Consider the following 13,321-nt stretch of genomic DNA (forward strand, 5'->3'; position numbering starts at 1 on the left):
TACTTTTCATATAAAAAATGTATATAATTTATGCAAATTGTACATACCATTCATTTATTTTATGAAAAAAATGGGCAAAAGGGTATCGCTCTGTTGCTCGATAGGTGTCGACTGAGTCACTGTGATGGATGTGTTAAATTGTTATTCAATGATAAAGCATTGTGAAATCAATTTATTTCACTATTAGGTACTCGTATTAATACAATAATACTGTAAGTTGAATTAATATTTTTCAAAAATATTAAATTTAAAAATATCATTGGTTGTATAAAATCTAATAATATACATAAAACGTAAAAGTTGTATTTCCGCACTAATGTTTTTAAACAACAACAAATTAATGAATATCGTTATTCATGGTTTAAATATATAATTTCGTTTAAATTTGAACTAGAACTGCTTATAAAAAAAAATGATATTTGCATAATTTATAAATGTTTTAGTTTCGATAGTATGAAAAACTTAATATTAAATCAAAACCATAGCTATAAAATTGGCCAAATTGGGATATTTTATACATTTTTAAATACAAAACAATTTAAAATTGTCCAAAATTTAAACTTCAAAAATGCCTATAAAAATAAATTATGCCTATGTATTTTAAATATTTTTACAAATCTATATAAACAACTGATGAGGGATGCCTATATTGTATTACATTTTCAAGTTTTTTGACCAAGCTAAAACATTTTATCAACATTTATAGAAAATTATATTATAAACATTTGAAATAAATGTCATGTACCTATACGGTTATCCACTTTTTTCTTATAACAAATGAAGAATATTAGTTATTTTATGGGCCAATCGCGAGTATTCAAAATATGTAGAAATTTGAACTTCAAACAATCATAAAAAATTTATTTTATTTTTCAGTACAAAATGTTTGCTTTAATATAGGTTTAAAAAATTAAAAAGATCCTTTTATTACATTTTTAAATATTAGATATAAGTAGAAAAAAGGTTTTGAATTTCTATATACAAAACAATTAGACAATTTACGAATTTCGTCGTAGGTAATTCTAAGTATAAACATTTTAAAAAAAATACCATAACTATAGATTTTTGATATTTTGTAATTGGTAAATGAACAGCTTACGAAGGAACTTGTGTTACATTTTCTAGCATTTTTAAACAGTGAAAATTTTTTATCAATATTAATAATAAAAAAATGGAAATTTTCAAACGTCAATAATAATAAGTGGATGTATTTCATAACACTAAAAAAAAGACCTTGAGTACCCCTATTAGAAAAATTTAATAATATAAAGCAAAGGGAGCGTCGAATGAGTTTGAATAAAAAAACGCTATCTGTTATAAATTAAAAGTTCTATATTTCATATAAACAGACGGGTCGTAGTTTACAAGTTACAACCGCCACCATAATGCTGGAATATAATCGAAGCGTTCAAGAGAATACAATTCCGGATTATATCATATCATTCTACAGAATTATTGTTGTGTAGGTAGTAGGTAATATTTTGTGTAGCTTGTAAAGTTGTAACTATAGCCTTACCCTTGAGGAGATGGTATATTACAGTAGGTTTCGAATATGTCATCTTCGCCATCGTCGTCATCATCGTCTCCTGCAGCTACAGATCCCGAAGACGCTGAACGACGGCAACGACGGATCGGGCCGGCCGCCACCGCCGGCGTTGACACATCCGTAATCGTTTCCGTGGCTGTTGTCGTGACATCCGTGAGATCCGGAAGTGATTTGTGGCAAGAGGCTGATGGTCCACAACAGCATGGTTGATGCTGCTGCTGCTGTTGGCCGTGCGATACCGATCGGCGGTACTGCACCGGCGGAGGAACGATGACATCGTCAAGGAACACCTATTCACAACAAAGTGCACGCTTTCTAAGTTTAAGTTTACCATTATAACTTGTTTAATATTAACTATATTCAATATTAATAAGCTGAATGTATGTGTATATTATAAAATAATGTAGGCAACAAACAATTATATACATAATAGATATAATGATGTAACCAGTGACGTAAATAGAGAAGATTGGGGGCTTAGCGACTTAGCGCCCACTCCCACACCTGAAAAAAAATCATAATAAGCACCCTCAAATAATACACGGGTGATGTTTAGTATATTTATTATATACAATTATAAAAACTTCATACATTTATTTTGAAATTCTCTTACTGCATAAGGGTGATCATTTATACAGTAGGTAACCTGCTATTATACGTATGAAATAAGATCAGGCGATTAGTCCCCTAAAAATTTCGCAGTATTTAAGGCACTGGATACTACGAATTTTACAATATTTATTAAAAATAGTTTTTCCATATTTTTATGTCTACAACTGTTTTTTGTTTTTCAGCCCTCCCTCCGACTCTCCTGCGCATTAGCTCTGTGTGTGAATTAAACACCAATCTTATTCACTGTGCTAATTTTAATAAATATCATGTTCCTTCGGAAAAGGTAATAACTAATATAGGTACATTATTATACCTATTACACGCATTTAAATAAAATAATAGTAACCAGAAAATATTGGTCGAAATTTTTGAAAAAAAAATATTGAATCAGCTTTATTTTATAGTATTTATACATTGTTTATACTTTATTTATAGATCCTAGGTTTAACCGTAGCCAAACCTGGCCGTCAATCGAACTCGGACCGTTACCTACACCCATTATCCTATACATATATTATTTATACTACCATGACACTTCACCATGTGGTGTGAAAACGAAATAAATCTGCCGAAGTGCGGCAATGCGCAGATGTCATTATTTGGCACTCCATTGTTTGATATAGAATTTTTTTTTTACTGCGAGAATTTATTAAATTCGCGCATCAGTTGTTTTGAATTTTCACACAATATTTTTTTTTATGCTTATAAAATATCCAGACGGTCAGCTAAAATAGAATAGGTCATCTGGCATTGTAAAGTTACACGACTTAAAAAAAATAATAAAATTGCTATATTGATATTTAAGTATACTATGTACATATAGGTTAGGTTAGGTACCTATAAACAAAATCATTACATTTTAACTGTATAAAATTTAATAGAAATACAATTGTTTGTTATAAATTAAAATTATATATAATTACACATATTATTAATTATTCTTTGGATTTTATTCATAATTAGTCATTAATAAATTATTATTTAAAAATAGTAGCAATTAGCTCGTAGAATCACATCTGTACTATACACGTTGATAACTAACTAATAAATAATAAGGAATTAATAATTTTATAAAGAAATTAAATAATTATATTAAATATCAAAATGTCGTGGAATGCTCACCGAAGTTGCTTCGAATAAATTTTCTTTAGAGTCAGTATTCAATAGACGTCTGAGATCGTTTTGCAGTTGCTGTGAGTCTGCCGTGGACTTTCTTTGACATCCGGCTACTAGCCGAGGGCTTTTAGGTGGCGGCAAACAAGTAAAACTTCCACTCGACCAATTACAGCAGTTACCTACGCAGACATTTCTAATAAATAATAAGCCACTAATTGATTTATTCCTTTCGGTTAGGCCGTACATTTTAGTTTATCAATTTTATCAAGTTATACGTTTTCGCAACAAATTTCAATATATGTCACGAAAACAAACAATATATTGTGGAATTTTTGTAAACATGTTTTATGTTTTAAACTCAGCTTTATTATTGCAACTCAAAATCATTTTTAAATTAAATATGGTACTCAAGAAAATCATTTTGGAACAAAATATAATAATTACATGATTACAAAATTTAATTTTAAATGTTTAGGTATACATATTTAAATATTTCATACATTATTATAGAGGTACTTAATAATAAATAGTAATAATTATATATTCAGGCGCGAACGTATCTTGGGGGGGGGGTGTACCTAACCGAAATATTAGGATTAAAAAATAAATTATCTGACCTACACATGTATACAACACATAATAAAACTTTTCCGTGGTTTGTAAATTGAGAAATACAATAAAATGATCATTATACTATAATATTATGATTCAGTGAATATGTTATAAATAATTAATCGCCACCGATTGCCTCCAATTTGATGATGTTCAGAGGCAATGTAGATGACGAGTGTAATTATCGCGCTGTCGACATATTATTATGGGAAATTCGTAACAAGTAAATAATAAATATTTAAAACAAATACAGTATGAATATAGTAATAAGTATGATATTTATAAACATTTTTTTCATTCCCACCACTCAGACATTTTTTCTTGCATTTGCGCCTGTATATATTATATATTAATTTAGGTAAACCTATATACTATTTATATAAATCATAAAAAACTTTTTATTTAACGTAATCGGAAATTTAAAAAATATTACAACTATAGATTTGATCGATATTTTATTCAACGTAATAATTGGAAAACGTTATAGCACCGTACCTTTATAGTTATAACAACCGGAAGCTATGTCTTGCGATGACGAGCCCTTGTCGGAAGAACCGCTGCTTCGGAGACTCCGTCTGAGTTCTTGTTTCCTGTCGAGCACTGTTTCCGATTTGACGTAAAGCGATTTTGTTTCTTGTAATAGTTCTACTGCGCTCTTTCGTTTCGCTGAAATCAAAAATTTAAAAATATAAACTATCTGAGAAATAAAGCTTATAAATCTGTTTCCGCTAATAATATAATAGGTATGCGCCGTAATTTGATACAGCTAATGTATCACACTATAATATATGACATATTTAGTTGGTACCTATTATGTAAAATTATATACAGGTACGCAGTTTTTTGGATCACTGCTCATTGAGTGGCAATACTTCACACATTATGCGTAATGTTTATATAAACTACGCTGCAGTGTTCCGACTTCCTTCCTGTTTTATGTTTTGTATACATTGATATTGTAGGTATACTACTATAATACATTATCCTAGTGTTTCCATATTCAGTGTTGCAGCACGGGCCATATCGATTCCCCATGTCAACGACACAAACAAGCGGACATCGCATTGCGATTACACAAGTGCAGGTTAATAGACCATGAACTCCAGGTATTTTGGACCACCCGACTGGAAAGCAATATTTAACTACGTGAGTGCTTATTTTGAGCACTTCCTCTCTGAATGGAAAAACGAAGCAGCTGATACGGAAGCTATACGTGTATGTATATGTATTAAAGTGATTTTTTTTTTCAAATTGCCTGTCTCATCGGCCATCAGTGAAAGTGATATCGTTTATTGAACCGTTAGAAATTGAATAAACCACATTTTGTGGTTTTTCGTGTGCATGTCTATAGTGAAAAAGCCAAGATTGAATTTCACCGGGAATTAATGTTTTGCAGTTCATTAACAGAAGAACAGATGTATTATGTTGGGGCTATATCCAATATCCATTATCGAAAATTAGAATACTGTTGTCAGATTCCCTTGACAAAGTTTGTATATTAATTGTACAAAATATAGATAGGTGTATATTCTGGGAAATCTGTATATATTTTAGTTTACAATATATTATAATCGAGTGGCGTATTTATGGGGGGGTTGTTTCTACTCCCCAACCCTCAAGGTAGGATTTTTTTTTTGTCTAACAATCGTTATAACTTATTGAACAACATTTTTAATTTGTCAAGATTCAATAAAATAATGTGTTTGTTGAATGTAGAAATTTATCAGCATTATCCTAACTAAATCTTTATTATCAATTCACCGACAGTTAAAAGTTATAACATTTAAGATCGATGAAGTGATTGATAATTTAGCAACTAAAAACAGAAAGCTTGATTTTATAATATGACAATATTTATGCACATAAATATAATATAATGTAATAAATTTATCACTCCCCCCCCCAAAAAAAAAAATAATGTAAATATTCCGCTGATAATAATTATATAGTAATATAATATTCTGTAGGTATTATTTTTAAACCTTTTTAATATTTAAATACTATATATAATGCTATTAAAAATTAATAAATTAATAATTTATCAAACTTAATTTCTAAATATTGAACGGCTTATAATTAAATTTAAATATAGGTAAAATACATAATCATGTTATAATCGTATTATCTAATACCTGCACAAGGTACTATAAGTATTTTCTGAAATTTAGGATTAAATGTTTTGAAATATTAAAACTATTATTTGGTATCTGTGAAATACGAGTATACGCTAATATGGGGAAACCCAAAGTGCATACTTCGGGTAAAGTGAATAATAATATTATAATATTTAATAATAATAGGAATAGCATTTTAAGTATCAATAAGTCGGCAATACTGAAACATATTAACACAACATAAAATAATTAATAATAATAATCAAACTACATGTGAAAATTATTTTTCTCATTTCATTTTTTAAAAATATTAGGTATAGGTTTAATTAAGTTAAGAATGATTATTATATATATTTATCATCAATTAATAAACAGTTTTGTAAACTATTTTACTCAATATTATACTATATAGTGATTTTAAATTATTTTTGTTTAAGGAAATATTTATCCAGAAAATTAAAATTAATATAAACAATATTTGAATATAACATTATAATTTTTTTTTTATTGAACTTGAAATTATAAAATTTCTGCCTCGGCATTTAAGGCTATTTGCATTTTTATTTATATATACATTATTATAGTGGTTCTCAAACATTTTATTCACTAGCTCATACCTCGTATGTTCCTAAAAAAAATGTACGGACTACGGAGTCCAAAAAATAATAATGTATTGATAATAATAATTCATAAAAAATTATGTAAATTGTGATTTACTTTTTAATTTTTTTCTTTAAAATACCAATATATACAAAATATTTAATGATACATTTTTCTTAATTAATATTTGATGAGGATAATCCCGGTGTGATGTTTGATTTATTTAGCCAACTATCCATTTTTAATACAAAAAAAAAAATGTTAACAATAGAAATAATTGTTGGTAAAATAGTATAATAACACACTTAATAATAGTAATAATAGGTACGTAATAAAAAAACACGCCTAAAGAATAACTAATAACTGCATCAGCGATGGCTGATGAGTGAAAACTAATGAGTAATGAGTAATGACCGAAGAAATTATCAAAACCTCGTGGATTGTAGAGCAAGCTAAATTATCGTACATGTAAAATGAACGAAAACCCCACAGTAGCTAACTTTATTATTGACTACGACACAAAATCTGCGGATTTAATATAAAAATGTTACTATTTGAATTTAATACAAATGTGCACACCGAGCCCTTGGACTACCGCGGAGCTCAGAGCCCAGTTTGAGAACCACTGCATTATTACATTTAAAAAAAACTAAGAAGAAATAATATCAAATTTAATATTTAAATAATAAGATATTTATGTAAGTACATTGTAATAGTTATTGTCTAATGCCTATATATTAGATTTAATATTTCGATTAATTAAAATAATTCAACTGTATTTGTTTCATTGTTTGGGTTCGAACCTAGAATTGTTCCAATCAGGTAGCTTATGTTGAATTTCTCTCTTTGTTTCTCGTATTCTCTGTTTTCCTCGAATATGTGTTTGTCAGTGAGCATTGTGCAGCATGATTGGCACATTGATAGGTCATATTTTGCTATCAAATATCCACGTGTAATACTTGGGTTTCTTTTCCATCTTTTGGCCGTTTGTTTAGTTTGGTTTTATTTGTTTTTACATCCGCGTAGGTGAAAATGTTGATGTAATGTTAGTCTGGATAGCTAGTTTGGCTTGTCTATTTGCCCCCCTTTCGTTGCCGACTATTCCTATGTGTCCAGGAATCCAGATTAGGACTATAATTTTATTGTTCTTTTATTTTTTATTCTTTTAGTCTGTTTTGTATTTGTATTGCTATATCACTAGGATTGAATTTGTTTTTTACATTAATGAGGAAGCTTAACGAGTCACTTGGAATAATATGTATTTGGTTGTCATTTTTATTTATGTACTTTATGCCTTTATGGCCATTAGTATGGCAACTATTGCTTGGACTGTATATTATTTATATTAGGTTCTAAGCAGAGCGAAAAATACATTGGTTTTTCATTGATGTATGTTTTTATTGTGTTTCTGAAAACACTATTCATATAATAGAAAAAAAATACTCCAATATTCAACTTTGAAGAGGTTTTCCAGTAGAAAAAATTTCTCAGTACTTTTCAAAATAACGAAGAAAAAAAATAATTTATAAAGTATGGGAATATCTACGAAAAATCAGTTTTCGACAAAATTAATTTTGTTATTATTGTAATTCAAAAATCGAATACGCGTAGACTTAAAATGTTTACAGAATATTTTAATTAATATTTTCTAAGCATAATTATTCTTCCACTGTTATATTAACTTATAGTGTAGTAGTCCTTCCTATTTTCTGGCTGATTTAATATCTTTTCATACATACTTTTAAATTCATTCGTTATTTTATCTTTATTTATTAAAATGGTTCCTTCATATTTTATCATGATTGTTGTTTTCCGCCTGTAACCCGCTGTTTTTACGTTATTCACTTTTTCAAAGATAGATTTTATTTTATTTTTGTTGTTGTTGTCTTGTATTTCTGTAATTCATTGTTTTTCCTATAGTCTCTTAAATATTCTCTAAGATATTTTTCCTTCTCTTTGTTATTTGCTAGAGTTGTTTTATTTTTGGTTACTTAGATTCTGTATCACTATAAGGCGCGTCTTTCCTTTATTTCTAAGCCATTTTTTTTAAATTTTTATCAAACCACATTTTCCTCTTTTTACCTGGCATGTCTCCCGATGTTTCCCAATATCCTTTGTGGTGTATCTTTGATTATATGTGCTATTTTCATTTTATTTTAAAAAAGATAAATTTATTAGAGTAGTTTCAAATTGTGATTTTTTATTAACATTAAATAACGTCAGAAAAAATGTATACGAAAATTGTAATATAGTTTAATTTATTGTTTTCATTAAGCCTTTTATTTTTAAATTTTATAAATTTCTATTTTACTGTTAATAGATTCTTATTTTAATTTGTCAAAAGTCGAAACATTTAATTTTGTTAAGTATTTTAAAGTACCTAAATGTGTAAATACGAGTATAACTATATGTTAGTATTAAGGTACTATTATAGGTATCTATATTTTGAAGACTCTAATTAACCTATTCACTTTTTTCGTGGGTCTCCTCTACCTTATCCTGTAGATATCGTAGTAATGGATACATAATTAGACTATTAGTGACGGTGTAAACGTGTCTTTGAAGGTTGTTGAACAATACAATTATTATAGTATTATACTATCTAATCATAGTAATAACGGTAATAATATTAATAACATTATTTCACCCATTTCTAAGTCGGGCAAATAAGTCACTGGCATTTACATAAGAGTTTTATATTTTTACAAGCAGTAGGAACATACGCTTAAAAACAGTATACAAATATTTACTTAGAAACAGGCAATAAACGAAATATAACGACTATTATATTTCATTAATAGTTATTTATTACTATTGAACAAATGAGTTTTTGTTATCTGATATCTATCTGTAACTTTCTCACAGCACATTAAGTGTCTCATAAAGTAATTTATTATTGTATCGTACTATAAAATACTATGAATATTTAAGTAATACCGATAGCCTGAAGAACATTATAGGATTCAAAATTATTATAGTTTGTTAGATTCAAATTTACATAACATATTAACTAGTTATGGAAATGGGAAATTTAATTTTTTTTTTTACCCCCGTTGTTGCTTATAATCTAAATTTTGAGTACATGGCACTTGTTTTGTTTTAATTGCAAACTCGAAGTTACACAATGGTACACTGTACACGCATTAGAATTATGGACTATAACGCATTTTCCGTGTAGTTTACTTAATTTAGTATATCATATGCTCAACGCACGGTGTGTATATTATTGAATATATACGTATCCATTTTGACAGATTATGCAATCCGTTCGTTAAACGATAGTGGTTAAGATGAAAAAAGGATGAAGAGCATATACTCGTAGATTAAAAAAAACGTGAGTTCGTAAACGGCAAAGATATAAATGACATAATAACAAATAACAATTAAAATAATATTATTTATATAATATACCTCTGTGGCTCTACGTATAATTCCTACCTAATAGTAATAACAACGTTAAGATAATAACATTAAATATTATAATAATCTCACCAGTGCATTGTGGCCGGTACGACGATGCCTGTCCTTTGTCCGTCCGGAGAATGGCGTTCGTGACGTTTAGCGTTTTTAAAGGTTGTCCGGGCTGTTGGCGTACGTAACTGCTGCAAGCTGACGACAACGTGGCCATGTCACTGGCTCAGACTGAATACCGGATGCATCGCCGCCGGACTTGTGACCTGGAACAATGCACACATGACGATGTAATAATAATAATATAACGAAAAATGAACGTGTTAATTCCAAATCGAAAAGGAGAACGCACCCTCCTGCGTGCCATGTCATAATATAACGTAATATAATGCGACGATGGCCTGCAGTGTATCGTAGACGTGCGTTATACACGTTAACGTCGTATACGTGGGAGGTTGGATATTTTATATTATTATTATTATTATTATTATTATTATATAGGGACAAACGACTATAGGATGGACACAGTACGACGACGAGGTGTACATCATACATATAATATATAGATGTATTGTACATAATGTACCTTGGAATGCTTCATTTTTATTTTTCCGTTTTCGTCTTTGTATGACATTGCTTAAAAAAATAATATTTTTGTTTTTCGTTGTATTAAATATATTAAATGCGTTTGTCCGTCGGTAAAAACGCGTCGTATCGTATTATGTCATTCTTCTATTTTTAAATAATATTATATAATATACACAACCCCTTATATTTATTTATTTTCTCTTCGCACGTTTTTCCAGTTTCCGGACACCAAAATTTTACCCGCAGTCACATATTATATATATAGGTAATATTATGCTTTACAGGTACCTATTATATATATATGTGAAAGATTTAACACTCATTGAATATGCCTATATATATTATAATATATTATTTACAATCGGTTTAAATACAGCTATAACCTGTTTTATATTTGAGAGTTCAACAGTTCAATCCCAGATTTGGAATTATATTTATAGCTGAATTCCGTCCGATAATATTCCTAGTTCAGTTCTAAGCCTGCAGTAAAATGTAATTACGTATTATTTTTCAGACTCAATTAGTTTGTTTTTCGGCCGAATTAAGTATAAATTTGACTCCACGGGATTCAACTGCAGAAATACGCCGCCCATGTACACAATTTATGCTCATTAAAGTATCATCGTTATAAATATATTTATAAGTATTTCAACTCCGGTAATATTACGTTTTGTATAACTATACTGATTTATTTTTTCTTTATACCTGAATAGAGGTGAAATTGTACGTATTTAAAAAAATACATTTAATACTTGCAGACTGGTATCATTTTTAGAAGCTGATCGTTCGATAGGTGGCTGTGCTATAATATTATTATTATTCTGAATTGGACACACTCGGTGTTTACCGTGTACGCTGCTTCGCCGCAACATAGATCAATTAATATATTATTATTATACACGGTAACTGTGCAGTTGTACGGTACAACTTGTACCTGCACAACACGTCACACAGAAATTATGATCGAACGGACTCGCTCGACGTCGACGGCGACCACGATGATCTATGGGAACCGAATAACCGCGTGATGGAAAGGTCGTAGTAATGAATGAACGTGTATGTGATTAAGGGGAGGGGAATACCGCTTCAGACGATTATCACACGGTATTGTACGCGCGTGCTTTTAACCCGTTCACAGATTGTGAACAATAATATTATTCATCGCATCACACGGCGTCGGACGGCATGCAGTACACAAACCTGTCTATACTCGTATAGGTATACGTATACGCTACGTCAATGGCCTCTTACACAAATAATAAGTGAATCACTATTTTTTTTATTTTAATAATTCATTTATACAAATTCTGATTTTTGCAATTTCTATTAAAGGGCTACATTTCCATAATTATTTAGATTTTTTAAAATCATTTAAGGAGTGTCATGTGGTAATTCAAAATTATTTTTTTTTCAAATAAAAACCAACAATATATGATTTTTTTAACATATCTAAATCAAAATTTGAATGAGTCGTTTCTGAGTAATTAAAATGCAGGTACGAATAAATATATACATAGGTAGGTAATAATAAGTATAATATTATAATAATTAAAGATGGTTTTACTAAAATATAAAATGGATTGAATCATTTGAATCTAATATTTATTTTATTTAGTTTTTAAAAATTGTAAATACTATCATTTTCAAATCATCATAGTATAATCAATAAAATACAAAAATCGTATGAAAGTTAATCGTAAGATTATATCAATAGTACATAATAATACATGTACGCATTACGCGTAATCACGCTATTATTACAGTACTACACTACTACCTACATTATTTTATTAATAATTATGTACGCTGTACGTAGTGTACGTACGTGTGGCACATCATGCGCCATCAGTGATCCGCTTCCGCGGGGCTGATTTGCGTAGTTTCCATCCATACATTTATGTAGTGCGTACATACTACATACCATGCACTTGGATAACAATAGAGCACTACTATATAAAACAGTAGTGAAGTGTCGACTTCTGTGATTTAATATTTTTAATTAAATTTTTCATAGGAACAATATACGTTTTTGAATGTATAAATAGAATTGAAAATGCATATTATTTTTTTTGCCCCTTCTTCCAGAAATAATATACTATTTTTAGTGGTAGTCTTTTTGTTATTCGTTTCATAATTAGTACATTTTGAAAAAATAAAAATAATTTAAAACAAATTAATTATTATTTATAGTATAACGTTTTGGTGGCCAGTCCAATGTCTAAATATCTTTAAAAAAAAATTACTTACAACAACAATTTTTTTAATACATATAATAAAGTTGACACTTATATGATTAGAAATGTAACTATATTAACTAAATTTTACGTTATTTTAGTTATTTTACGTAACCATGACTTTTGTAAAGTACAAAAAGAAATAATATTTTAATACGCTGTTGATATATTCAAATTATTTTAATAATAGTAAAATAAATAATGGGTATATTGAGCGTTGTATGGAATTTGACAAATATAAGCGCAGTTCATTATTTACAACCACAGAAGATGAAACAAGTGTTTTTGGCAATATTTAAAAGTAAAAAAATCAGTTTAAAGATATTATATTCCAAGATAATTTTAATAGAAGATATTATTTCGAAGATATTAAAAATTGATATACGTCCTGAAGCCTAAAATTGTATTTATTCCTCTGCTTATTATCATTATTAATAAAAAAATATTACAACTTATACTGAATATTTTATTATTATTAAAAAACTAAT

At 28.7% G+C, this 13,321-nt stretch overlaps 1 protein-coding gene across 1 annotated transcript in view; it reads right to left on the reverse strand.

Annotated features, from left to right (window-relative positions):
• The window catches only part of LOC132932109 (uncharacterized), a 48,070-nt gene that overhangs the window by 13,447 nt on the left and 21,302 nt on the right, over positions 1-13,321 (reverse strand). Inside the window, exons 2-5 of the mRNA XM_060998325.1 lie at positions 10,093-10,277; positions 4,382-4,552; positions 3,281-3,453; positions 1,517-1,836 (exon numbers count right to left, since the gene is read on the reverse strand). Of these exons, the coding sequence (XP_060854308.1) occupies positions 1,517-1,836; positions 3,281-3,453; positions 4,382-4,552; positions 10,093-10,228 (800 nt within the window). The 5' untranslated portion in view covers positions 10,229-10,277. The remainder of the gene's footprint in view (positions 1-1,516; positions 1,837-3,280; positions 3,454-4,381; positions 4,553-10,092; positions 10,278-13,321) is intronic.

The sequence above is a fragment of the Rhopalosiphum padi genome, chromosome 1 (assembly GCF_020882245.1).
Source record: "Rhopalosiphum padi isolate XX-2018 chromosome 1, ASM2088224v1, whole genome shotgun sequence".
In the NCBI taxonomy this organism is placed as follows: domain Eukaryota; kingdom Metazoa; phylum Arthropoda; class Insecta; order Hemiptera; family Aphididae; genus Rhopalosiphum; species Rhopalosiphum padi.